Source organism: Marmota monax, unplaced genomic scaffold, assembly GCF_021218885.2.
Source record: "Marmota monax isolate L192 unplaced genomic scaffold, Marmota_monax_Labrador192_F-V1.1 WCK01_AAM20220418_F8-fsc00014, whole genome shotgun sequence".
NCBI lineage: Eukaryota > Metazoa > Chordata > Mammalia > Rodentia > Sciuridae > Marmota > Marmota monax.
In genome coordinates, this window is record NW_026695222.1 from 33,712,813 (window position 1) to 33,740,360 (window position 27,548).

The following is a 27,548-nucleotide window of genomic DNA, read 5'->3' on the forward strand; positions in this document are numbered from 1 at the left end:
CCACGGGGACGCTGCAGGACAGCAGCCCTCTGCCAGGGCGTCGCCTGGGATGAGCAGCGGCCAACATCTGGCTAGTGGCAGGGTGGCCGTCCAAAGAGCCAAGGTCCGTCTCTGGTCTAAAGTTTCCTGCAGTAAAGACGACCTTCTCCAAGTCGATACTTTTTCAAAGAGAGAGGTCAAGGGCTCACCAAAGTGACCTCCCGCGGCCATCCTCCGACGCCTCCGAGGATCGCAAATCTCTCCGTCCGCCTGTTTGCCATTAGGAATACGGTTCCTTCCGCGGCCCTGTAAATTCCGGGGGGGTCCCTCTAATGCACCCCAGGAGGATGCGGGAATCACTTAGGCGAGAGCCCCGCTCCCTTAAGATGTCGTCCCCTTCCAGATCAAAGCCTCCTTGTCCCCGTCCTAGCAGCCATGATTCACTCCTTGCCCTCAAACCTCACGTCGCTTTCAAGGTCTGATGCTCCGAGCAGCTGGACGCTGCCTTTCATCCCGGCAGGGTCTGCTCCCCCTCAGCCGTCCCCTCCACGCAGCCCAGGTTAAGTTGTCACCAAAGCCCTGCCTTGGGGCGCCCTGCCCACGCCTGCCTTGGCAGCGGGGGTTGAAAGGTTCCCTGAAATTCCGGGGGCGTCCCACGTCCTGAGCGCTTCACGGGGACCGGTCAGCAGAAGGGACAGGTAAGGCCCGCCGAGGTTTCCTGCTGGGTTTTTTTTTGACATTTGGTCCCCTCCCTGTACAAGGCAGCAGGTACAGGGAGGGTACAGGCGCTGCCCATTGAGCTTCGGCACTAGTGACGGCGTCTCCGTGCCGCAGCCCTGGCAGGAGGTACCGGCCGAGGGTCCGACCTCACCTGCGTGGCCTCCTTGACAACCACCAGTTTGCACAACCGGCAGCTGACCACAGGGGACATCGGACACACTCAAATGAAGGGCCAGTCCCCAAACACCTGGCCAGCATTCACCCAAAGCATCGAGGTCAGGGGGCCTAGGGAGGCCCAGCGACTCACAGCAGAGGGAAACCTTGGTGGACCCGGGAATAGGAAGTGGACACTCGCGGGGAAACTGGTGCAATCTGCAGGAAGCCTGCGGTTGGGTGGGAAGCGCCGCCCTGGTGTCAGCTCCCGATTCCTCCCGCCTCTGCCCGCGGTCGTGGAGGATTCCGCCTTCGGGGAGGTTGGAGGGGGCCTGGGCTCTCCGCGTGTCCTTGGGTGTCTTCTGCAGCTCCAAACTCTCGGCACAATAAAAAAGGTAAACGAAACCCACTGGGTTCTGACCGGCAGAGCCTGAAGGGCCGCTCGCTGGCCCCCAGTCCCTGGGCAAGCTACTGACCCCTGCGCCTCGTCTCCCCGTCTGTAAACGGAAACCAGAAAACACGCCCATTTTATAGCAGTTGGAGGCCCCAGGAGCTGACACCCAGCAGGCGGAACAGCGGTGTGAACACTGATGGGGTCCCCACACCCAGCGGGGGAGGCTTGGCCCAGGTGGTGCTCTTGGGAGGTGGTGGAATCTTTGAGAGGGACCGAGTGGTTGCTGGGGTGGCCCTCGAAGGGACTGTGGATCCTGGTCTCAGTGTCTCTCTCTCCCTGGCTCACGATGTAGGCGGTTTGCTTCACCAGGAACTCCTGCCATGAGGCCCCACCAGAGGCCCAAAGCCATGGGCAACCTGATCTAGACTGGAACCTTCAGAACCATGAGCCCAAGTAACCTCTCCTCTTTATAAGTCAACTGCTTCGGGTATTTTGTTACAGTAACACGAAGTTGACTCAGACAAGTACCAATGGGACACAATACAGCACCCATGTCTCTAACAAAAAATAAGAGGCAAAAAGTAACCAGGGGCCACTCAGGGGGCTCAGCTCCCGTTACTCATTTGTGTGCCCTGCCCTGTCCCCAGGGACACCTGCATTTGCTGCTCCTCAACGAGGAATCTCATCTCACTGGTCCCAGCATTCCTTCACGTGTGCACATGAGCTTAACCCCAGCTGCAGTCCCACACGGGCAATATGGCGGCCTAACGCACCTCACAGCATACGTGACGTTCAGGGAATTAAATACAACATTTCAACGCAGAAGACAGAAAAGCCACTCCTTGAGAACGCGGACAAGCCACCTGATGTCATCTTTTTGCCTTTACAATAACAGGGGGAGGGGGACGTCATGTTCCCCGCTGGCCGTCCTAGACACAAGGAAACTGAAGCTCAGAGAAGTTAAGCAGCACGCTCAGGGCTGCACAGCTGGCCAGGGGCGAGGGCTCCACCGGGCACAGCCTGCACCTCGTCCCCACCAGCAGCTCAGAGCGCCCCTGGGGCAGGCCACGCTGCTGAGCCCTGAGCCGCACTTTAACACCCAGCAGGCGTCCTGCATGGTGACAGGCTTGGCCCAGAGGTGGCCCTAGGCGGGGCTGGGTGCCACCACAGCCACCTGGTGACGTGTTGTGAGCAGGTGAAGGGACGGTTCCAGGGCAGGCCGATCAGAGGATGCCACACACGAGGCTGGGGGGGGGCACAGGCCCTGCTCAGCCCCCGCACAGCCCCCATCACTGCTCCTGTGGACGTTCCTACCAAGGGGCGGCTGCTGGATGCCAGTGGACACCAGTTTCCTGCTTTGTAAAAGGGAGGTGACGACATTGTCTACCTTAGGTAGTGGCTGTGGGCACCGGGTGAGAGGACCAGCACCTCAGTGCCCTGGGCATTAAATAGAGCCCAGTCATTACAGGATGAGGAGAAAACCAGCCACCTGATCCTCCTGTGGCTGAGAACAGCTTCAGATTGGCAGACTCCGCTAGAGTCTATACCGCGGTTTCATTTTTGGTGAATCCATCTTTACTGATTATTTCCCCTTTACGGCGAACAATACTGGCTTCCCAGCAGAGTGACGCTCTCAACTGACCTTTTTATTCATTTATTTTTTGTGGTAGGTGGACACAACGCCTTTGTCTTATTTATTCCTCTTTATGTGGTGCTGAGGATGGAACCCAGGGCCTTGCATGTGCTGGGTGAGTGCTCGGTCACGGGGCCCCAGCCTCAGCCCCTCAGTTTACCTTCTAAAAAGAAATTTGCTTTTGAGCCAAAGGAAATTTATAAATTTTCAAAAAAAAAAAAAACCCAAATGGTCCAGTTGACACTCAGTGGTGAGAAAATCGTGCACAACGTGTTCGAGTACCTGACCTGTGGGGACGGTCACTAGACCAAGGGATCAACCCCTGGCCCAGCAGACATCACTAATCCATCCCTGAACAGCCTCGCTCTGAGTGCAGGAGGCCTCAGCTGTTCACGGAGTGAGGTCTGCCATGGCTTCCTGGACTGTCAGGTTCTCTCTCTAGAGTCCAGAACCTTGGGTGGCAGTCTGGTGGCGGAAAGAGACAGGCAGAGATGCAGGGTGCTGGAGTTCCTGAGTATCAGGGTCCCCTGTACAACCCCAGCCGTCTGCAGCAGGGGTAGCAGCTGGGCCCTGCCCTGTCTCAGAAGGACCCAGGAGCCAGGCCCACGTATGGGTGTCCATGACCTAGGAGGGTGGAGAATACCCCCACCCAGGCCCGGCTCCTTCCCTGCAGGCACCCACCTGATAAACCCCTGGATAGCTAAGCCCCCGGGTCTCTGTGGGTGATGAATTTTCGACCCCTAACCCAGACGATCCCGTTTCTAGTGACAGTCAACAGTGATGACAGCATTGACTTTCCGTGGGAAGCCTGGGTCAGCCTTGCTGTGTGGCTTTAGGCAGACTGCTGTGAACGTCTCTGTTTCGGTATCCACCTGCTGGGCCGCTGTCATTAGAGAGATGGCCCATGTGACAGAACTAGAGCAGCATCTCCACACAGTCAGAGCACAGCAGGAAACGCGGACAGCAGAGACGCCTCCTGTGCTGACCACCTGCGGGTTCTGAGTGCACTTCACTACACCTAGGGGCTGGCTCATCCAGGCAGGCAGGTGGGCTCCAGCCCACAGTCATCATCCCTCTAAGGCCACACTGTCCCCACCGCTCTGTAGTACGGATCTGCAGGCCAGACGGGGCCAGCTGGTGGGCCACGGAGTAGGTCTGCAGAGGGCGCTACCCTAGTAGCAAGAGGAGCCGCCGTGCCCGACCCGGCCGACACCTACTGGGTGCGGCCTTGGCGAGCCTGGCCGCGTGCCGAGCGTCTAGTCAGTGATCTCACCCTCATGATCTATCACGCCCCTTTAGTCCGTCTGCAGAAGCCCTGTCCTTGATCACAGTGAGGCCTGAGGGGACCCAGGGGCTGTCCCTCTGCTGGCAGGAGGGGAGCGAGGTCATGCCATCCGTGTATGCAGGCCACCTCCCGCCAGGGTTCAAATGCAACACTGTTTCCCTCCGTGAGGTGCAGGTCAGGGAGGGGGCTTTCTCTGCAGGGGCCAGGAGTCAACGTCTCCTGCCGCACCTGCTCTAGACCCTCAGTGCTGCCTTTGCCACGCGGGAGCTGCAGGCCACAGACAGCACGTGCCGGGGGGGCCATGTGCCAATAAAACTTTATTAGTGGACACAGAGATTCAGGTTTCCGACTGTTTGCAGCTGCTGCAAAAACTTCTTCTGATAGCTCCCCCAACCCTCTGAAAATGTGAAAGGCACTCCCAGCTCACGGGTGGCATGAAGCCAGGCAGGGGGGCAGGGGGTGGCACGTGGCCTGTGTGGCCTTGGGCAGAGGACACAGGAGCCGCTGCTCACGAGGGTTTTATTTTATTTTATTTTAGTCTGTCCTGGAAAAACAACAACGGGTGACTTTCATTTTTGTTTGGTTTTTCTCTTGTCTTTGGAAGTCCTGGTGCTTTAAAGAGGCCCCTCGAGAGACAAATCCTGCGTGATTCTGCAGGAGCCAAGCTCACCCGCAGAAACTGGAGGAGGTTTCAGGGCCCGGAGGGGAGAGCGGGGCTGTTCCCTGGTTCTGCGTCTGCTCTGCAGGATGAAAACGCTCTGCAGACAGCTGCACACGGCCAGGAGCCAGGACGCTGTACCACGTGCTGCAAGACCCAGCGGCCGGTTTTAAGTTGTTTTTTGCCACAATGAACACACACGCTCACACTCACACATACACAAACACGCACTCACACTCAAACACATTCACACACACACTCAGGGCTTCCTCTGTCCCAGGAGCGTCCACGGAGGCAGAGCAGTAGCTGCCCTGTCCCTGCTGTGTGACCTCCTGTGTGGCTGGGGACAGAGCAGGCCCTTTGCACACCCTGACCTTTGACCTTCCTGTCGTGGGCCACAGGGGCCAGGCCCAGCCTGGGTCAGGACAGGTCGCTTCCGGGCTGCTCCCTACCCGACCCCTGGCCCAGTCCAGGGCCCTCCTTGCTCCTGGTCCGTGGCCGTCACCTCCTCCCCCCCAGTGTCCCACAGGGCACTGACCCAAGTGCAGAGCCCCTGACCGCCGTGGAGGGCCGAGGCGCTCCTCCCAGACTCGGGGCCACCCAGCGGCTCTCATGTGACCTTGATTGGAAGCAGGGTCTCTGCAGGTGTGACGGAGGTAAGGACCCAGAGGGGCGCCTCCTGAGGGTCCCCAGATCCAGCGAGGGCGTCTCCCAGAGACACAGAGGAGGGGAGAAAAGACGCGGCCCCAGCCCAGGGCTCCTGTACTGCCACGGCTGGAGGAGGGGGAGGGTGCCCTCAGCCCTGGGGGAGCGTGGCCTCATCTCAGATTCCAGCCTCCAGAATGCGAGACTAGAATCTGCTGCTGTTTTAAGCCATTGAGCTTGGGCAGTGGTCACAGGAGTTCCAGGAGCACATCAGGACCCATCTGCCCTCCCCTCCCCCTCCTCCTCGCCCACCTGGGCACCTGCTCCTCACGTCCTCCTCTCTTCCATTCGGTCTGCGCTGGACCTCTGCACACTGCACTTTGCAGCTGCTGTTCCCTTTCTGAAACGCTCTTCCCTGCTCTGCAGGGCTCCCTTCCTCCCGAGGCCCTTGGTCCCCATTCGCCTTCTCCAGGCCCTCCCTGCCCCCACACGGCCACCCCCAAAGGCCAGATTCCAATGTCCTCCCCGACTGTTCCCGCATCAACCCGCCGCTCTCTGAAACACTATGAATTCTACTTAAATTTAAAACAATTCCCTGTTTTTCCATCAGGATGACAACGCCATAGCGCAGGGTCAAACCGCGGGGTCCCCACCCAGCCCCAGACCTGTCTCAATGGCAGAGGGAGGACACTCTGAATCGACCCTCCCTGGGCGGTGGGTGTGGTGGGCAGAGCGCACCCTGCGCCCCAAGAGAGTCCATCCCGCAGCCCATGACGGTGAGGGTGTCCCGTCAGAGGGACGGCAGGCTGCGGAGAGCCGAGGTGGCCCATCAGCTGACCGGAACTAGGCCGTCACCTGGCCCCCTGACGGGGCCCAATTCCATCCCCCAATTCCATCGCCGTCATCCTGCAGGTGGGAGAGGGAGGCAGAGAGTCTGGGCGGCCAGACGACAGGCAGCAGCAGGGCTGTCCACTGTGGCTGGCTCAGAAGAGGGGCATGGACAGACTCTTCTAGAACCCTGGAGGAGCACAGCCTGCAGACACCCTGACCCCAGCCCAGGGAGACCCTGTCCTTCTGACAGGTGGCACTGTGGTCACTTGGGACAGCAGTCCTTGGGACTGAGGTACGGGGACACTCCGCCCCGCCCCCCATCACCGGGGGCTGCCTGGACCCAGCTCTGTTCTGTCCCCACACCACGGCTCCTGCCCTGTTTGCCGGCTGCAATGACCTCCTGGGAAGGTGGGGCTCCTCTCACCCACATCTGACAAATGGGGACCCTGAGGCCAGTGAGTGGTGCCGCTTGCTGTCACCAGCTGACAGGTGGCAGGGGATGGAGTGGGGTGGGCCGGTGTGCAGGCCAGGTTCTGAGCCCCTGCACTTGGCAATGGTGCCGAGTCCAGAACTCTCAGGAGGGGACAATGACAGCAGGAAGCTTTGCTTTAGGCCACAAAGGGGAGGCTCCCATCTGTGCCCGCTGAGCCCCGCTGGGCCCAGGACACTCACCAGGTCGCCCGCCCATCCTGAACCAAGTGGGAAAGTTGTTTGGAAACACTACAGTCAGGAAGCAGGTGTCTGTGGAACCCCGCCAGCTAGGCCTGCACCCCTCCTGGCCCTGCTGCTGGGACGGCCGCCATGACCCTGCGATGACCCTGCCATGACCCTGTGTGCTGGCACCCCCGGTGACCGGGAATGACTCCCCGCTGCACAATCTCACGGGGTCCTAAAGCAACGCCCGCCACAGCCTGTCTTATTTTAAAATGTGACCCTCTGCTCCTCGGGGAGCTTCCGCACGAACTTTGACTCTTTAAGTAGCACGCGGCAATGTCACCGCGACTTTGGAGATTTTGGGGCACTTAGCTTTTGAAGCGGGGCGGTCACCTGCTGGCCTATCCTCATCCGGCCTGGAAACCCCTGGGCTTCCCTCCTGGAGCCTGGGTTTTCTCATCTGTCAAGTGGCAGCCACTCACTACCAGCAGGGAGTGAGGACTGAGTGGTCAGGGGTGGGCCAAGGGCTCGGCCCGGCCCCTGGAGGCCCTCCGTCAGGGCCAGCCCCGTCCCTGGTCTCTGAGCACTCGGCACCTGCCACTAAGTTAGCCGCCCATTCCTGGTGGCTGTGATGACGCTGACCATCACTAGGTACTGGTTAGGGGATGCTATTCGGCGTCACCGCCTCCAGGCTGCCACAGAGGAGGACGTGGGGGCAGAGACTCCACAGAGACATCTATTATGCATGTCCCCCGGGGAGGGGTCTGGGCGGTGGTGGACAGAAGGGGCTGGTTTTAAAACAATAAAGCCAATTTGGCACGGTCTGCCTGGTGTTGTGCGATCTTTGAAAGAGATATTGTGTGGTGGGAGGGGCGGCGGGAAGGGGTCGTATTTATACTGTAAAGGGGGGCCCTGACCTTTGCTGGCGGCAGCCTCTCCCGCTGAACTTGCTGGGGTCTGGCCCTGCCGAGCCGCCACAGCCTCAGACTGAGACTAATGCGAGCCAGCTGACCGCGAGGCCCCTTGGCTGGGCGCTTTCAATTCTCGCTAAGCCCGGGAGTCTCGGGAGGCGCCTCGGGACGGAGCACAGTTCTTGGCACCGAACCTGTGGCTGCTCAGCCAGGGACCCCGATAGGGTGATACTGTGGGGTGACCTGTGTCTCCTGGAAAGATGGGGTCGACTCCTAGCCGCCCTGTCCCTATTTCATTTGGAAATAGGGTCTTCGTAGATGTAAAGAAGTTAAGCCGAGGGTTAGGGGGTCCTCACAAGAACACAGGGACTGGACTCCAACAGCCAGAGGGTCCCCAGGGGATACTGGGGTAGATACCGGAAGGCCTGGTCTGCAGGCCTGGGAAGGCCATGGCTGGCCTCCACCTGAAGCCAGTGGAGAGGCATGGTGGGGGCCTTCCTAGGGATCCAGGAGGAGCCAACCCTGCCCACACCTTGATTCCCATCCTGGCCTCCAGGACCATGAGACTTGTATTCTTTTGGGCCACGCAGATCCTGGCCACGGGGCGGGGAACCCAAGAACACTAACACGGGGTCCCACTCACTTGCTGGCGCTCACCGACTTCTCTTCCGACTTCGGCAGGACAGGGCCATGGACTCCGGGATGACCTGGCCTCTGACTACAAGACTGAGGCTGCCTCCTGCCCCTGCCTCTGGGGCGCTGGGTCACCCCAGCATGTCCCCTCTCCCGGCCTCCCCTTGTCTGTGTGGGGAAGATGTTGAGCTGGACCCGAGTCCAGGCTTCCTCGTCTCCTGCACTGTCCTGTGGGGAAAGCCCAGAGGAGCCCTGCTGCCCTTTACCACCTGCCCCACCGTCCAGCCAGGGCTCTGACCGGCCGTTCCAGTCTCCACAGGCACAGTGACCTTGGCGGGTCACATGGCACAGAGAAATGTGATCCACGGAGGCCATCGTCCCACTCCTCTCGCCCCAAAGTGGCTTCCTCCTGTGAGCACTTCATCCATGTCCCTGTTGGGGTTCCAGGGACCTGTCTCTAGGCCACTCAGAGGAGCCTGGACAACGGGAAAGTCCAGCAGCCCAAGGGGCCCACATGCAGCAGCAGCCAGGGCGGCCAGCCACAATGGTCTGTCCCTTCTGCGGCCAGCTCTGGAGGCTGCGCACGGGGGTGGGGCAGGGATACAGCCTGGAGGCCCTGGGAGGATGGCTGCAGAAGGGGGAGGACCCTGGTTGCCACAGAGGGACCCCCAACAAGCCCACGGGGCGGGGCTCTGGTCCAAACAGCAGGGCCGTGGATGGCCACAGTGGCCACAGTCAGCGCAGCGGCCACACACCAGAGCCGAAAAGAGCGGCGAGACTGGGCTGCAGGGGGGGGAAGCAGTCAGACGCTGGCAACGTCGATGTGCCCATGGCAAGGGGGTGCTGAGCCCACGCACGACCCTGACGATGGCGGTAATGGCCCACACTGAGGAGCCCAGACTTGTCCCAGGCCCTGCCCTGAGCCCTGGGCACGTATCACCTGCATCCAGCCCGCGACGGCTGCTCCTGTAGACCCGCTCCTCAGAAGAGGCTCTGGAGACCTGGAGAGGTGGCGTTTGCCTAAAGTCCCAAGGTCAGTGGGTGGTGGGGCTGGGCTCAGTCCCAGGCGCGGTGGCCCTCTGGGGCACACAGGAGCTGCTGAGGATGAAATACCCCTGAGCATCGGGAGCTCCCTGCAGGTTTCCTGGCTCAGGGTGACACGCTCTGGCCTGGGGCAGACGGGTCTGGCTGATTCCTAGTTACCATCCAGCTTCCAGGAGCAGGTGAGATCCGATTTGTTCTAAAGGTGCAAACTGTGCTGCCGTGGCCTCTTCTGGGTGGAGATGGAGGGGCTGTGGCTGCTGGTCTGCCTCCCCGTGAGGAGGCCCCTGCCCTGCGAGGCCCTGCTCTCCCCCACCAAGGCCGTGCTCCCCCCACCCTGCCCGAGGCTGTGCTCCCCCTGCCCCCCACCTGCCCCTAATCACCCCTTTGGATTCCGCACAGAAGATGTGCTGCAGGGCGGGAGCAGCCCGCATCTCTGGGGACCTGCCCCTCTGATGGGACCCTGAGCTTTCGTGTGTCCCTTGCTTTTTCCTTTTCTCGTCCCCTCCCCCTAGTCACCAGGGGGGAGGGAGCTTAGTGTTCACGGCCTGCAGGTGCAGGCTGTGGTGTGGGCTCAGCTCTTATTCCATTGAGACAGAAATAAGGAACAGGCCTTGGTCCTTCGGGAGGGAAGGTGAGCTGGATGGTTCTGGAACTTTCCTGCAGGGTAGACCCAGGCCTGGTCCCAGAACCACGGCTAGGACTGCCCGGCCTGAGGAGGTGGGCGGAGAGGAAGCACCTCTGCTGTCCCCCACAGTCACCAGGTCCTCTAAGGTGCAAAACACATCACCTCCCTGTTTTAAACCCCCCAAGCTTCCTGGCGCCCCGGGAAAGTCCCAGGCCTTTGATGCCCACCTGCCTGCCTGGCCTCCTCTGACCCCACCTCTCCTGCCTCCCTGCTGGGAGCGCTTCCTGACTCACTGGCTCTAGGTCACCTCCCAGCTCCTCTGGTCCCCTCCCTGTTTATGGCCTTGGATGCTCAGGACACCTTCACGTGCCGAAGCCGTGACTCCCAACGCGACTGTGTTTGCAGACAGGGGCTTTAAGGAGATCCAGGTCAGATGAGGTCAGAGGGTCATCAAGTCACCGCTGTGTCCTTATAAGAAGAGACACCAGAGACTATTCACCAGGCACCCAGAGGACAGGCCGCTGTGACTGACAGCCAGGAGGTGGGCAGTCACAGCCAGCAAGAGAGCCCTACCTGCCGGACTCCGCCGGGACCTCAGTCCCCGGCTCTCGCCTCCAGATCTGCAGGAAACAAGATCCTGTCTCTCAGGCCTCCAGGCTGCGGTCCTCTGTGGTGCAGGCCAGTGTCCTCTCCCTGGCCCAGGTCTGACCGTTGGCTCAGGACTGCTCAACCTGCCCCAGGCCTGTCACCTGGGACGGGCCGTGCTCACGACTGCTCGCTGAGTGAATGATGACGGTCCCCCCCCAGCCACCTGCCCCGCCTCAGCTGTCACCGTGCAAACCAGCAATGGTGTGTGGCACCTGCCTGGAAATCCATGGGGATACTTTGGGGACACTAGTGGCATCCAGTGGGCAGGTGACAAGGGCCATGATGTACTGCCACTCGGGTTAGTCCAGCAAACTGAAGCTGGTCTCAGGTCCCATCTGACTTTCGAGTGTCCCACGAGACCCTCACACCAGTGAAGACCTGGTCAGCATCCTAGGACTTGGGGTGGGGGGGTGTCCAGGCCACCGCTCACTCTTCTAGTGACAGCCCTGCCCTTCATTTGTGGACCCACTACGCCTGCCCTCAGTGACAAGGACAGGGTTACAAGTGCTTGGGACAGAACCTCAAGGCCATCAAAGTCTGAGGCGCTTTCTATCTGGTTCCTTACAGTGAAGCTCGCGACCTCGTCCCAGCACGTCAGCGCCTCGGGCACCTTGTTAACACGCGGGACGTTTTTCCTGGGCTTTGACCCACGTGGTTGGTGTAAGAAGTGACGGCGTCGCATTCGACGGGAGCTGACGGGTTCCATCACTCTTAACTGAAGGTTGACCAATATGCCATGGTGCTCCGAGAGAGACCGAGAGGGTGAGTGACTTATGAAAGTGTGATCTTGCTCCGTGAGTGAGCAGGGAGCTTGTGACATCTGGGCACGTCTAAAGATGTGCTGGGTCCTGAGAACAGGAAAGTCAGGGACCTTGTAGGGAAGCCACAGGGGATGGGATGAAGGGAGGAAGAAGCAGAAGAGTGTGAATTACAGACGGAGAGGGTGGAGAGCTGACCTTGACCTCACGGCCAGGCCACCGCGGCTGACTCTCCAAATTGGCCAATGCCCGTGGAGAGGCACGTGGCCAGTGGTCACACTGCTGGTGACGTCTGTGTCGCCCAGATTTTCTCCTGAGAGTGTGCATGGCAGTGGGCGGCCGTCCCGTCCGGGGGCTCTTCACCCCACGGCCACCGAGCAGAGCCAGTGGGTTGCCTCAGATCCTGGGGTCTGCTGGGCGCCGCTCTTCTCCAGTCCTGGGCCCACTGACCACACCATCGCTGGGCAGCTGGGGTGGCTGGGGACAGCACACATAACCAGTGGTCCTCGGTCTTCCTGCACCCAAGCCAAGGGACGGTACCGTCACCTGCCTCCTCTTCTCTCAACTTCTTTGAAGTTGGTTTATCAGCCCTGTTACTCAGCATGTTGACTCACCCGGGCTGCTCTCCCCCATGACCTGGGGCTATCGAGATGTCCCCCGTGAGCCACCCTGCTGGGAAGGATAGTTGTACGTCCGTATCTCCTTCTGATTTTACGAAGAGTTGTCTACCGCGATGGAAAGTCACGTCACCGTCACCACACTGCTGGTGACATCTGTGCTGCCCGTGATACCAAGCTGTGAGTCACACTCCTGTGAATCTTCACGTGGTGTCTCTCAGCCCGTGGTTATGTTGCCCACAAGGGCCAAGCTGGACGTGGTGACGCACACCTGCAGTCCTAGAGGCTCGGAGTCTGAGGCAGGAGGATCTAAGTTCAAAACCAGCTCCAGCAATTTAGTGAGGCCCTGAGCAACTCCGTGAGACCCTGTCTCTAAACAAAAAATAAAAAGGGCTGGGATGTGGCTCAGCGGTAGCCCCAGGTCATGGGGGAGAGAAGCCCCCTGGGTTCAATCCCTGGTACCCATCCCCCCAAAAAAAGTATTTTCTAAATTATCTTATATGAAAATTTCATAGTGAGAGCACCTTGCTTGACTTTTAAAAAACATGTACAAGTCTGACCCTGACTCCCTCACGAAGGCCCATCTCCAAATACCATCACCTCAGGGGCTGGAGCTTTAACCTGCGCGTTCTGGGGGACCAATTTCGGTCCTTAACATTGACTGGTTACCCTCCTCACCCACCCCTGCATGAACCAGGTTAAGTTGACATAAAAAACTCCCTTAGCTGGGCTGCCCAGTCCCTCAGCCACATGTCCATCACCTAAACACCACCGTCCTCAGCCTCCCTAGCCACATTTCCAGGGCTCAGTGCCCCCCGTGGCTGGCAGCGGCTACAGGGCACTGTGTGGACCCAGGAGGCTCCACAGCCACGGGAGGTCCACCAGACGGCGCTGTCCTGGCCATCTGCCAGCTAGACCCCCCCGTGACCCCAGGCTCAGTCCGTATCCGGCTGTTTTCACCCGTCATTCATAGTGGCGTTTGGAGAGAGGTGACCAGACTCGTCATCCAGCCAGAGGAAAAGGTCACCTGGTGACCTCCCCGTGTCCTAGCTGCGGAGGACTCTGCTCCAGAGGGCAGCGAGCCTGCCGGCCCGCGAAGCTGACCCCAAGGGACACGGGCTGGGGACCCTACCCACCCTGATTCACACCCGGAACCTGGCCTGTGTCCAGCAGCCTGGGGACGCCAAGCCTGGCTCCCGTCCCGATGGATGCAGTGAGATCAGGCCGACTTGGCCTGCTCAGAACTGGCCGGGCCAGGAGAAATGGGGACATGGCCCTCTTCACCAGGAGGAGGCCCTGGGCCCAGACGCTGCCACCCAGGCTCCCCGGGTCACACCTCCCTGTGAAATAAGCCAGGAGCTGGCATCCGAAGGGCCCGCAGTGGCTCCTGGGTCACCTCCAGGCTGGGACTGGCTCCCTCCATTCCTGGCACAAGGCCCTGTGGTTTGGTTAAGAAAATACGGAGCCAGACTGCAGGACGGAGGGACAGAAGCCACACACCTGCTTGTGGGCTCCCCTGGGGACTGGAGGACAGGGTCGAGATCTTCGGCCAGTACAGGGAGATGACAAGGAGATTCCACACTCAGATACTGTTTTAGGGCGCTTCTGGAAAACGGATCTGCCTGCTGGGACCCCTGCTGTCCGGCAGCAACGGGCCCAAGCCGAGCAACACCCTGCACCCCAGCTCTGGTGGGGCACAATTTCCAGCTTGCTACGTCCCCACTACCCTCGCAGGACGCCTGGCTCACGTCCCTCCTGCACCCCACCAGAGCCCTGCACTATCCCACTGTGATCCCCTCACTTAGAAGAACCTCGGCCCAGAGCAGGGTCAACCCGTAGAACCGCTGTAGTCACTTTAAAAAGAACAGCATTTTTTTTTCTTGGTACCAGAGATTGAGCCCAGGGCCCTTAACCACTGAGCGACATCCCTGCCCATTTTATATTTTATTTTGGGACAGGGTCTCGCTAAGTTGCTGATGGCCTCACTAAGTTGCTGAGGCTGGCTTTGGGCTTGCAATCCTCCTGCCTCAGCCTCCCAAGCTGCTGGGATTCCAGGTGTGCGCCACCGTGCTTGGCTAACATCTGTTTTGATTTTGAAATGTACATATTTCCTCCCAGTATGTCGTCTGTTTTCTGTTTGGTTTGCTTGTTTTTGTGGTTTGGACCTTGCCTTCATTTCTGACGATCTTGGCCACGCCCCTCCCGTAAGTGAACTTGTCCGTCTTTCCTTCCTTCCCTCCATACTGGGGTTGAATTCAGGTGTGCTTCATCACTGTGCTATATTTTCAGCCCTCTTAATTTTTAAATTTCGAGACAGTGTCTGGCTGAGTTGCAGAGGCTGGCCTTGAACTTGCGATCTTCCCGAGCAGCTGGGATTACAGGTGTGCGCCTCTGCGCCCAATTTGTTCCTCTTTTCTCATTTATGGATTTTGGATTTCTGAGTCATGGTTAGAAAACACTTTTCCACTCCGAGGTTATAAAATCGTGCTTATTCTCGTTTTAGTACTTTTACGGTTTTCTTTTGGACATTTAAACTGTTGGTCCGTTTGGATTTTTTTCGGTGCATGGTAATGGGGCGTGACTTTTTTCGGCCGAGCAGTAGTCCATGAACACCAGTTGCCGAATGGTCCGTCTTTCCCCAGTGACTTGAGATGCCATTTCCCCATGTACTAACCCCTCCCGTCCCGGGTCCCTTTCTGGATGGCATGTTCTCGCCCATTGGTCAATCTGTCTGTCCTTCCTGGGATCACGCCACATCGATGGCTGAGGCTGCCTGACACCCTTCCCCGTCGGCCTCCCTAGTGCCCGTTGCTCTTCTTGTAAAGATTTCTTCAAGTCTGATCAGTTCACAGAAGGGAAGATGAACGTCAGAGACGCAGTCAGAGGACACCTGCGGCCACTCCACCCTGAGGTTCCGGTTTTCACCAGGTTGGCGACATCGCCTACAGTCAGGTGGCGCTGGGTTGGCTGGCACGTGTGTGAGGAAACAGGCATCTTCAACGCGGTGGTGGGCGCTGGCATTGGTGCAGTCCCCAGGGAGGGTGACCTGAAAAGCTACTGAGTTTAAACATGGACTTGCCCCTCCACCCTGAGTCCCACCTCCTGAATCGGGACTGCCCTTCAGCTATACTTGTATAAGTCAATCAATAAATGGATAAATAACATATAAATGGGGTTTTCATAGCCACATCGATCATTGGTTATAAAAGTGCCAAAGCCTGGAACTGAGCCACACAGGCTCTGATGAGGAACCGTTAAATCGTTCATGGCACATCATCCAATGGAATAATAGGCACCCAGGAAAAAGAATGAGGATGTTCTTTGCACGTAGCGACTTAGAACGTTCTCCAAGGCCTAGAGCTAAATACAGAAAGCAAGTGCAGAAGGGTGTGTAGCAAGTTTTCTTTGGGAACAAGAGCACGTACAGATGTTCCTGCCATCTTCTAGAAAGTCTCATGTCTTCCCTACAGAGCTTATGAAGAAAGGGAGAGCCGGGCGGGATGCTCAGTGCCATTTTGCAATCAGAGTAGCAGCAACAGGAGTCACCGTCCTCGGGAGACATCCCAGAGAGTGCACAAGAAAACCAATGACACAGAGGGGCCACAGGGAATAGAGGACCTTGCTTTAAAAGGAGGTGAGAGTCCTCAGTGGGGGGTGTGAAGACCCTGGAGCGTTGGGTCATGAAAACAAGGACAAAATGCACCAAGAGGGGCCATCTCTGCAGAATCAGAGCCGTGGCAGGGCAGGCGGAGACCGGCTCCCAGAGGCAGAGGCGCTGACCTGCCTGTGGGAGGGGCTCTGCCCGGAGCTGCCGATCATCACACGGGCTGGGAAGACCAAAGGACCCAACGCCAGGGGACGGCAGAAGGGACACCGCTAAAGAGATCAGGGTCGAAGACGAGGGGCGGGGACGAAACCAGCAGAGGGATATGAAGACACAGTGACCCACACGTTTCCCAATTTGGTGACGACTACAGACCCACAGGTCTGAGGAGCTCCATGAACCCAGAGCACAAGACTCGCAAAGGAGACCGCACCAGGACACGTGGCCAGGACATGTCGCCGTGTCCACACCTGCCACCGGAGAGCACTGAGCTCTTCAGCAAGGGGTGGAGCTCAGCAGCCGAGCAGCCGCTTCACAGATGTGGGGCCCTGGGTGTGATCCCCAGAGACAGAGAGACGAGAGAGAAGCGCAAACAGACCCGGCCTTGGAAGCCTCGAGCTGAGATGGCTGGCTACAAGGCTTCCCTGAACTTTGAATCTGTTGTACCCATCCTGAGTCCCGTGTCCCAGGCTGCTCCTGAATGGCTGCTGGGGGTTCTGAGCTTTGGTAAAGACAAGAGGAATCTCCACTTTCTTTTTTTTTTTTTTTTGGTACCAAAGATTGAACTCAGGGCCACTGGACCACTGAGCCACACCCCCAGCCCTTTACTGTACTTTATTTAGAGTCGGGGTCTCACTGAGTTGCTTAGTGCCTCACTTTTGCTGAGGCCGGCTTTGAACTCGTGATCCTCCTGCCTCAGCCTCCAGAGCTGCTGGGATTACCAACGTGCATCCCCGCGCCCGGCTCCACTGTTCTGAAGTCCCCCGTGGCCCACAGCTCCCCAATGAGGACTTTTTGTTGACGTAGCTGACCCGTCTCTTGCCACTGAGCACTGCTCTCTCCTCTTACCGGAGCCACTCCCCGAAACGAAGGGCTAGAAGTAGAAGGGAACTGGACAGAACACGGACCATCAGACCCCAAGGCAGGATGACAACCTGAGGGCTCTTAGCTCATGCCATGTGCATCTGCCTTGCACCCATGAGGTCAGCACCCCGCGAGGGGAGGAGACGGGGGTCCTGGGATGCGGCTGGGCCCAAGTCTGGCAGCAGAGCTTGCTGTGATGGTTGTGGCACAGAAGCCAGGGCAGGAAGTTCAAAGGGGATCTCGTGTCGCAGAGCGATTCCACTGAGCTCCCAACAGCCCACGAGGTCCTCTCCCTTTCTGTGACACCAGTGTCCTCCGCTGGCCACACAGGGTGTGTGTGGGGGACAGGCCACACTGATGCAGCCCAGGTCCAGAGCACTGACCTCCCCGTGGCCCAGCAAGTTCTTACCACATACTCCTGAGATCACTTTTATTGTTTTAAATCTTTGTGGCGTTTCTGCCAGGAGCAGTGTGCTGTCGGGAGGAGCCGGAACGAGGTCAAACCCATAGGAAATGCGCGTCACTCTAAGGACCCCGGTGGACTTAGGGACCAGGAAAGCATCAGCATTGCGAGGCTGCTGGGGGCTGTGACCTTGGATCCTTTACCTTTACTGTGCCCTGGTGGAGGGCGGGGCTGTCCTCCTGGATGCAGACCTCAGCCCACGCCTCACAGGACCACGGCTCTGCGGAACCTTCTGGAAGATTTTGAGAGGAGCTGGAAGAACTCGGGGCGGCATCTGGCCTACCCAGCGCTTGCCCCTCCATCTTGGTGCCCCAGCCCACCCCCTGTGGAATGAGGGGCGGCCCCTACGTGTGTCCTTTCCACACCCGTGAAATCCTGATTCTATTATCAGGAAAATGGCTCATGCTGTGGGTCACCTGGAGGCCGGCGTTCCCAGGCCCAACTCAGGCCGCGTCCCAGTCCCTCCTCATTCCTGACGCCGCAAAACCACCCCCTCCAACGTCCACCCTCCAGAGTGCTCCGAGTTGATGCAGAATTGATTTCCCCTCAGGGACAAACTCAGGGGATAGTTAAGGGGAAGCACATGGGCATGGTGGGCGTGTGGGTGTGGTGGGTGTGTGGGTGTGGTGGGCATGTGGATATGTGGGCATGATGGGCGTGTGGGCATGTGGGCATGTGGGCATGGTGGGCATGTGGACGTGGTGAGCATGTGGACGTGGTGGGCATGGTGGGCATGGTGGGCATGATGGGTGGGCATACAGTATGGTGAACATAATAGGCACGTGGGCATGGTAGGCATGGTGGGCACGCGGATGTGGTGGGCGTGGTGGGCGAGCCTTGGTGTTTGTGTGTGAAGAGACACTTCAGGAGGAGACTGTCAGTCCTGCGAAGGGCCAGGCTGTGTCCAGAGCAGCGATGGCCCTAACATAAGGCTGAGGACAAGAAAATGACCCCATCATCCCTTGACAGTGTGGAAATGTGGCAGGAGACCCTTCCTGATTTGGGGGCTGGTGGGGATTGAGGGGGATCCCAGGCCTGAGAATCACCTTCTAGATGGTTCTCCGAGGTGTGGAGGGGGCTGTGCGTCTGGGCTCTGGGGTGCAGCTGCCCGGCTTCAAACCCCGCTGCCAGCCAAGGACTTCACTTCAGCTACTGACCCCCGTGCCTCGGTCTCCCCACCTGTGAGGTGAGGGGGCGACGGGGCCTCCATCGCAGGGTTGCTGGGGGGCTCAGAGGGAGGCTGAGTTGGGAGGCCTTCTGTTGGGGGTAGAGCGTGCGCAGAGCTTAGGACGGCACCCGGGAAAGGCAGCTGTGGACGAAGCAGCGCGGGCTCTGGAATGCTGGAAACCACGTCGAGTCCCAGCCCGAACACTTACTGGCTCTGGGCCTGGGGAAAGTCCCTTGCCCTCTCTGAACCTGTTCCTCATCTGTAAAGCAGGGGTTGACGGTGTCCAGCTCACGTGGTCACTGGAAGCACCAGAGAAGGAAAACCTTATTCTACGCGTCCTGGTCCACCGGCTCGGGCTTCGGCTCCAGTCTCCCTCCCTCACTGGGCTCCTCATGCACCAGTCTCCCTCCCTCACTGGGCTCCTCATGCACCAGTCTCCCTCCCTCACTGGGCTCCTCATGCACCAGTCTCCCGAGTGGCCCTGTGACCTGGGAGCTGCTCCTGCCTTGGGGGCTCTGCCCTTGCCCTTCCCTCTGCTGGACCGCAGTCTGCTCCTCCAGGGCTGCCTCGTCCATGCTGCAGGCCCCGCATCCGCTTACTGTTGATCCACCCCTCCTCTGGTCACGGCCACCACCCTTTGTCCTGCTGGGCTTTATCAAAACCTAGGGTTATCTGTTTCTTTGTCACTGGTTACACCGTCTCCCCCCGAGGGACCTGTCCTGTTGACCGTGTGCCCCAGCTCCTGAAGGAGCACAGCGGGTGCTCGGTGAAGACGAGGGGCTGGGGCTGGCCTCAGGGGCAGAGCGCTCGCCTGGCCCGCGTGAGGCACTGGGTTAGATCTTCAGCACCACAGAAAGAGGAACAGGTGAAATAAAGGTATCTGTCCATCCACAGCCACAAACAGACAAACAACCCCCCCAAAACCAACCAACTAACCAAAAAAAACCAAAACCGAGTGAGAGGGGGAAGGGGCGCCCCTCTACCCCGTCCCTCGACCCCGTCCCTCTGTCCCTCTACCCCGTCCCTGAGCAGGCAGCCGGGGGCCGCCTCGGGTGGAGGTGCCTGGATCCAGCTCTGAAGTCCTGGAAGCCCGAGGCAGTGAGCTCAGGTTCTACTGGGAGAACCGGGAAGAAGCTGGCCAAGGTGGGTCCAAATGCAAGGTCAAGTTCAATGTCCTCACAAACCTTCTCACACAATTGGTGTCACAACTTACCACCGCCCCCCCCCCCCCCGCCGCAGCCCCCCTGCTAGAGACGGGTCCCAGCAGCTTTGACCCTCACCAGGACGCAGAGAGTCCACTGGCAGGAGCCAGAGGTGGAAGAGGACGCAGGGCCTATCACGGTCGGGGCAGGGCCCTGGGTGCCAGGGACTCCACCGCATCCCCCAGGGGTTCGACTCAGTCCCTTTCTCACTGTGTTTGCCAAAAAATCTAAACTCCTTGTCCCAGAGTGGGTGACCCAGTCACTTCCTCTATGCCTCAGTTTCCCCCTGAGAGTGTCACCAGGGCTGTGTGGATGACCCACGCAACGTCACCTGGCGCCTGGTGAGAGCTCAGCCAAGGTCAGCTGGCACCGTCCACAGGAGCCCGGGCCACCTGGGCCACCCGGGCCACCCAGGCCACCTGGACCACCCGGGCCACCCGGGCCACCTGGGCTTGGGGTGAGAGCTCCTGTGCCTTCCCCCAGCACTTCCCTACGTGGACCCGCTGGTCCCGCCACACCCAGAAAGAACTCAAGGCGGCTCCTCCCGCCCCGCGCACTGACCGTGCATCTGGTAGGGGTAGGGGCTCTGTCCAGGGGCCGCGGTGCTGAAGCTGGAGCCGTAGCCGAGGAACCCGCTCTGGCTGGGGGAGTGGTTCAGGTTGTCCTCCGTCTTGATGCCTTGGGAGGGGAAAGAGGCACCGAGGACACAGGGTTAGAAGCTTCCCAGGGCCTCGGAGACCCCCGGGGCCAGTCCCCACAGCGCCGCGCCCTCAGCCTCCAGCCAGCAGCCGCTGGAGGGCGGACACCCACTGCCCACACGCTCTGTCCCCCACCGGCCCCAGATGGTCAAGATCTAAATGAGGTACTTTTTCTTTTTTGGAGAAATCATGACATTTCACCCCAAAGTATGATATTGATGGCTTCTCTGAGAACAGGATGGTCCTGCAGAACGGGACCGTGCTACCGTGTGACGACAGGCTGTCCTGGCAGTTTCCCATGTCATTCATGGGTCCAGGGCTGTCTCCGCGACATCGAGCCTGGTGCTAGGAGGCTCCTTACTTCTTACAGTCTAGGACACCATGACAAGCGGGGACGGGGAAGGCAGGCCAAGAGGGCCTCACGCTTTGTCCACGCTACCTGCCTGGCTTTCGGGGTGCGGGAGCCCCTGAACCCACTGCAGAGTGCCATGTATGGCTTAAGTGTCCATCAGGTCCTGGGTGAAGGATGTCACTTCATGGTAAGATACACCCTCTGCCCTGCTTAACCCAACACTGGCAGCCACAGCATAAATCTGCCTTCTGATCCAGCAAACCCGACATGATGACCCGAAGCGAGGGGCCAGCCAGGAGCAACTGGCTGGGGGAAGGACGGCGTTGAGGGTGACAGGCTGACCCCTCCCCGGTGGCCCACTCACTTTCTTTTTACTAAAATGTAATGAACACACTCTAGAAGATTCAAACAGTCAGAGGCATAAAGAAAAGTGTCTTCTCCTCCCCTGACCCCGGACCCAGCTCTCCTTCCCACAGGTGCCACCGGGCTGTGGTTCCTGGGTTCACCTCAGACAGGTGTGTGAGGTTACAGGTGGGTACTCACTTTTTAATGAAATCAACGGAAGGCTGGGCGCAGTAGCACAGGCCTGTGATGCCTACAGCCCAGGAGGCTGAGGCAGGAGGATCACGACTTCAAAGCCAGCCTCAGCAACTCAGTGAGGCCCTAAGCAACTCAGCGAGACCCTGTCTCTAAATACAATGTTAAAAAGGGCTGGGGATGTGGCTCAGTGGTGAAGCATGCTGGGTTCTATCCCTGGGATCAAAAAATCAATCGATCAATCAACTGAAGGAATCTATAATACTCTTCTGCAATTTTCTCTTTCATTGCATCAGATTATGAAGCTCCTCCTTCTTCCACATTTGCAGCTGTGCCGTATTTCACGTATGTAAGTATCACACACACACATATTTGCTGCAGTGTGGTTCACAGTTATCACACTTTGGTGCGTGTGGACAAGTATGTCTTGGGTAAATTCCCAGGAGTCCAAGGGCAGAAAACATTTTTGAGGGCATTGCTAAGTAAATAGGGTCACAAGCAGTGAGCGCCGTCTTCCCCACACCCTCTTCAAGTCGTTGTGAAACCTGCTCCTCCTTGTCTGACTGCTGAGTATAAAGCAGGGTCTTGTTGCTGTTTAAATTTTCCTTTCTTTAAAGAAGGTTTCTAGTTCTGGGGGTGGTTTTGTAGTTGAGGGTTCCCTTTTCCACGGTCACCCTGGGAATCGGGAGCTGGACTCAGTCAGCCCAGGAGTCAGGAGATGCGGCTGGGGGCCTGAGGCTCGGATGGACTCCTGGTGACCTGGACAGCTTGTCCTGCGACCTTGGCCTGGAAGCTTGCTTCCACAAGAAATGCAGGTTGTCAGGAAAGTTAAGGGAGGAAAGGGCGGAAGCTTCGAACCCTGACGAGGCACCCAGAGCACACCCTTCATGCTCACGGCAAATGCACTCAACAGGCGGTTCTCTCTCCCCGTGTTAAAGATGCGGAAGCCAGTCCAGGTGACGGGGTCCTGCAAATGGCAGCTGACTGCGAGGTCAGGAGTCAACAGTGGTGGGAAGGGGTGCTCTGGTGAGGACATGAGGTGTCCCCCAGAAGCTCCCGTGTCAATGCAGGAATGTCCAGAGGTGAGGTGAGATCAGGGACCTCATCCGTCCACCCTGGTTGGAATGGACTGGGTGGTGACTGCAGGCAGGGGGTGTGGCTGGAGGAGGCGGGTCATGGCCGTGTCCTACAAGGGTCCCCCTTCCCTGCGGCCCTGGCGCTGTCTCTCCTGCTCCCCAGGGGCCATGACTGGACCAGGCTCCTCCTCCAGGCCCTTCCGCCATGATGCTCTGCCTCCCTGGGGCCCAGAGCAAAGGAGTTGGCCTCCGTGGACGGAGCCTCTGAAACTCTGAGCCCAGCCTAACTTTTCCTCCTCTAAGTGGTTCCTGTTGGGTTCTTGTTGGTCACAGTGATGCCAAGCTGACCAACACAAGGGGCTTCGTGTGGCAGACAATGTGACTCTTCAGTAACAGTGATCACAGAGTAGCGGGAGAACTTGACCTGCACCTTCTTTTGCTCGGGGTGCCGGGCACGGTCAGCCAGGCGCTAGGGATAGTCTGTCTCCCTGGGCACCTGGAGTCACCCTAAACTGTGTGGTGCCACCCCAGGTCCTGCATGGGCCCTGCCCCGGTCTCCCTCGCACCCTCTGCTCAAGCCACGGCTCAGCCGGATCCTTCATTTTAGCGGCTGGCGTCCACGTCCCCGTGTTCAGCCAGTGCCTGGAGTGGGGGGGGCTTCTGGGTCAACGCCAGGTTCTACCCTCACGGCCCAGGATGGAGGGACGCGGCTCCTCCTGCAGCACTAGAGCGTCTGTCTTGGCCGGACCTGGGCAAGGCCACTGGGGTGTCCTGGGAGTGTGGGCCTCCTTCATCGTAAACAGACGCGAACTGCAAGAACATCTCTGGACTCAGGGTCTTTGCAGTGGGTCCCCTCTGCCTGGAACGCACGCCCTGCTCCTGGTTACGCCTCTATCTGCTAACGGCTCTCGTCCTCCATCGCTCAGCTTGAAGGCTGCCGCCCAGGACTCGCTGGGCCTCCACAGCAGGGAGTCCGCCCTCAGGTCCCTCATCACCTGCTTCTTTATCACCTGTCCCCTCCTGAGGCTGAGAGCCCAGGAGGGCAGGGGCTGGGCCAGCCTTGTCCACTGCGGTATCCCCACACGTGGCTCACTGTCTGGCAGGTAGCGGGTGCTCAGTAAATATCAGAAGAAGGAATGAACAGGAAAGAAAAATAAGGATTTTCACTCTTTTGTTTGCTGAAGGGCTGGACCCTAAAATTCTGACCCTGAGGATGGGAGGAGGTGGCCGGGGACGTGAAGGGCCTCATCCTGTAGGTCAGTGTTGCCCGGTTGCAGTCTGGGCACCGCCACAGCTCACAGTGGGAAAGGGCAGGTAGTGGGGAGGACGTGGTCACCCTCTCAACCTGGTGCTGCCGTGGCTCTGAGGCCCTGTCTGGACTCGTACTTCGTCACCGTTTTAAACTTTCAGTGTCATTCATTTCTTTTTATTTTATCAGGTGTCCGTCCGGGATGGACTGAAAATTTTAAAGCAAAAAATCAAAACCTGGTCTTTCCCGTCTACGGGAAGGTGCTGCGCCGCTGGTGGACATGTTCATGGCGAGGGCAGTGGGGACCCGCAACGTGCCCGGAACCCTCCATCCAGGAGCCTCAGGCTGCAGCTCAGGGAGGCACGGGGGGGGGGAGCATTTCAGAGAGGGTGTCAACAGCTGGGCACTCATTCAACATGCATGTCACCCTGATGTCCCCAGCAGCTGCAGCAGGCCCGGGACACAGGCTTCAGGTGCTGGAGACAGCAGCGTTTGGAGCTTGGGTTCCAGGAGACGGCGGCAGAGAGACCAGCAGACTGCGTGGTCAGCACAACCACCCCTGGTGCACGAGGGGGCGCACGAGGGGGCGCACGAGGGGCCGCACGAGGGGCCGCCTGGCTTGTTCCCCAGGCCCCAGCCCGCTCTCCCCACTCCCTGATCACCCTCACACCCACTGAACCCTCCAGACACGTGGATTCCTGGGTCTCCGTGCGTAGTCCTAATGGTGCGATACAGAAAAACAAAGCAGAGAAGGACTAGTAAGGTTCTGTGAAAGCGAGTCCGGAGTTGGCATTTTGAACAGGGTGATCTGAGAAGGTCCCGTGAGGGAGGTGATATTTGAACAAAAACCCAAAGGATGTGAAGAGAGCAAGATATGCCAATGTCCAGAGGAACAAGAGGTGCAAAGGCCCTGAGGTAGGTCATACTTAGTATGTTGGATGAGCAAACATGGAGGAGGCCAGTGTTGGAGAGCACAGTGAGCAAGGAGGTCAGAAAGGCCGTGGAGTGGGGACAGACTGCAATGGGAAACCTCTGGCTTTGACCTGGAGTGACAAGAGTCCTGGGGGGCTCTGAGCACAGAGGATGGCAGAACTGGTTTGTGCCTAAAACTTCTGCGTCTCAGATCTTATCTATTGTGCATGTAACACAAAATTCTCTCCCAGTTGATTGGTGTGCACACTGCCTGAGGCCCTCCGCTGCACCCAGTCACCCTGCACAGGCAGCCTTCACAACTGGCCTCGCAGACCCGCCCTCGCTCTCCTGCTGGCCTTGACCGGTCACTTGTGGGCTCTGGGTACTCCATGGGGAGCAAAGGGAAGAAGGAGGAAGCCTGACTCCCCCAGAGCTACCGCCCCTTGCTCTCCCTCGTGGGCAGCCCCGGCAGCGCTAAAAGATTCTGGGACAGGCTGGGAAAGCCGCGCACGCGCAGAGGACAGGCTCTCCCGCCTCCTGGGTTTCCACTCTGTCACTGGATGCCAACAGAGATCCCAGTGGCTTGGGAGGCTGAGGCAGGAGGATCACGAGTTCAAGGCCAGCCTCAGCGGCTTAGTGAGACCCTGTCTCTAAATAAAATATAAAAGCTCTGGGAACGTGGCTCAGTGGTTGAGCGCCCCTGGATTCAATCCCTGGTACAAAAAAAGAAAGAAAGAAAAAAGAAAAGACGAGAAAAAAGAAAAAGAAAGAAATGCAAGGAAACGGTAAACCTGCAGGGGTCTCTGGGAAGACAGGAGCCCACCCCCATTAACTTTTCAAGTTGGACGGTCAGTTCTCGGGTGTTTGTGGTATTGCTCTTTATGTTTTCCTCCATGTCTTAAATATTGCATAATCAATGGAGAAAAAAATACCGGGTGCTCCCAACACCCCTGTCTCTACTTGCTCCTTTCAGTCGCCCCGGCTCCCGGGGCTGTTTAAGCCAGAGTGAGCAGCGCCATGTGCCCAGGGCAGAGCCTCTCGACAAGATTCAGCAGGGCTGGGCGGATGGTGACACACGCCGCGTGCTCAGGCACGGCCAGGCAAAGGAAGCGGTTCTCCTCCACCTGCTGCTCCTCAGTGACTCGGACATTCTGGGGCTGTGTGGCCGCCTGGCTTCTATTGACACAGCTGTGACATTCACTGGGCACCCCTGGGGACAGGGCCCTGAGAGCCAAGCCCTTTATATCAATCAGGGCCCATGGGCTGAGTCCGGCCCCTGGCCTGCGAGTGTAAATAAAGTTTTATTGGAACACAGACACTCCCATCAGCACACACACCATCTGGCTGCTTCCAGGCCACCACAGCAGAGCTGGATATTGTGACCGAGACCACAGGGCCCACAAAATAGGCACTGTTTGTTATCCGGCCCTCTACAGACAAAGTTAAGATGATCTCTGACGTAGATGATTTTAGTTAATCCTCACAACAACCACGGGAGGCTGGAGTTAGTATCACTTCCATTGTATGAAGGAGGAGATGGAGGCCCAGGGAGGTGAGGCCATTCATGGGGCCTTACAACCGGCCCTGGGCGGCAGAATCCCAGGCATGTGATCTGAGCACCTACCCTGTGCCACCTGGAAAGTCACTGAGACAGTTAACTAACCGTGAACCAAATTAACTTCCATCCGTCCGATGCCGTGTTTTGTCTGGGAACAGGGCTAGTTTTCTCTTTTATACGAAAAATACTGAGGCTGCATTTTTCTTGGCTGTCAGCCAGGCCGGGTAGCTTACATGTGATTGTATCATGGTGGGGGGATGGGGAGAGTTAGGAAAGATGCCCACACCTGTCACAGGTGATCCCCCAGGATTTGTAAACCCACATCCGGGCAGTGGGGCTGCCTGGGTTTAATTCCACCTCTGCCACCAGGCAGCTGGGTGACCTTGGGTGAGTTATTTACCCTCTCTGATCCTCTGCTTCTGTGTTTCTGAAGGGAGGATCATGGTGTGAACTTCCTTGTAGGGGTGAGACGGGGACTAAAGGAATTAATGGACATCAGGCAAAGTGAGGGGTGAGAAGTCAACGATGGTGGCGCATGGTCAGCTGTTTCTGCAGCTGTGTGTCCTTGCCGTGGCCTCCAGATCCCCCCTCGGTCTCTCCAGTGGCCTTTCTGCTTCCCCAGCCTCGGCCCTCTGCCCGCAGGCCTCCCGTGGCTTCCCCGGGTCCGCTCAGGGGCTGAGGCTCTGCCGCCTGCCTCCCCTCCTGAGTCGGCTGCTGGTCTTCTTGGACCTGCCAAGTCCCTGCCTCTTTCCGCAGCTGCCCTCTGCCTGGGTGTCCCCCCCCCCCTGTGCTGGGCCAAATCAGCTGCTCATTTAAGAGGTCTTCCCTGTTCTCGGCTCTCTCGGGAGCTCCTGGTCTTCCTTGGATACCACACTCTTGTGGTTTGAAAGGCAGAAACATCTGAGAACGTGTCTTTTCCTCCCTCAGGACAGGGTTGGCTTATTAGCTAGTTTTTTATGTGGTGCTGGGGACCGGACCCAGTGCCTCACACGTGCTAGGAGAGTGCTCTTCCCCTGAGCCCCCGCCCGGCCCTGGGACAGGGTCTGCAAACTCAAGTGTCTCCCTGGGACAGGCAGGTCCCTTGAGGAAGTAAGTGGGCGGATGGGGCTGTGGCAACCGAGGCTCATGGGAACAGCGTTAGCCAGGGACCCCCGGGGTCATCACTCGCCAGCCCCAGACCAGCAGCTAACGTTTAAAATGTCGAGTTTTGAAACATCCAACCGAACACACCCAAAGATCACACTCCCCGCTCCCCGGGGTCTTCAGCCTCCGGGTTCCAAGAAGATGGGGCTCCTTCTGCCTGGCTGACCGCCGTCCGCCCACGACCACAGAGGAGTGGAGGAATGAGAGACGGGGCGGAGGGGGGGACCGTGAGGACAAAGGGAACCCGGGCCCCGGTCTCTGCAGGAAGCAAGTCCACGTGGCTGGGAAGGCAGCGGAGCCTGTGGACTCCAGGTG

At 58.6% G+C, this 27,548-nt stretch overlaps 1 protein-coding gene across 1 annotated transcript in view; it reads right to left on the reverse strand.

The window, feature by feature from the left end:
• The window catches only part of Eya2 (EYA transcriptional coactivator and phosphatase 2), a 190,326-nt gene that overhangs the window by 88,076 nt on the left and 74,702 nt on the right, over positions 1 to 27,548 (reverse strand). The window contains exon 5 of the mRNA XM_046433563.1: positions 20,270 to 20,386. Coding sequence (XP_046289519.1) covers positions 20,270 to 20,386 — 117 coding nt within the window. The remainder of the gene's footprint in view (positions 1 to 20,269; positions 20,387 to 27,548) is intronic.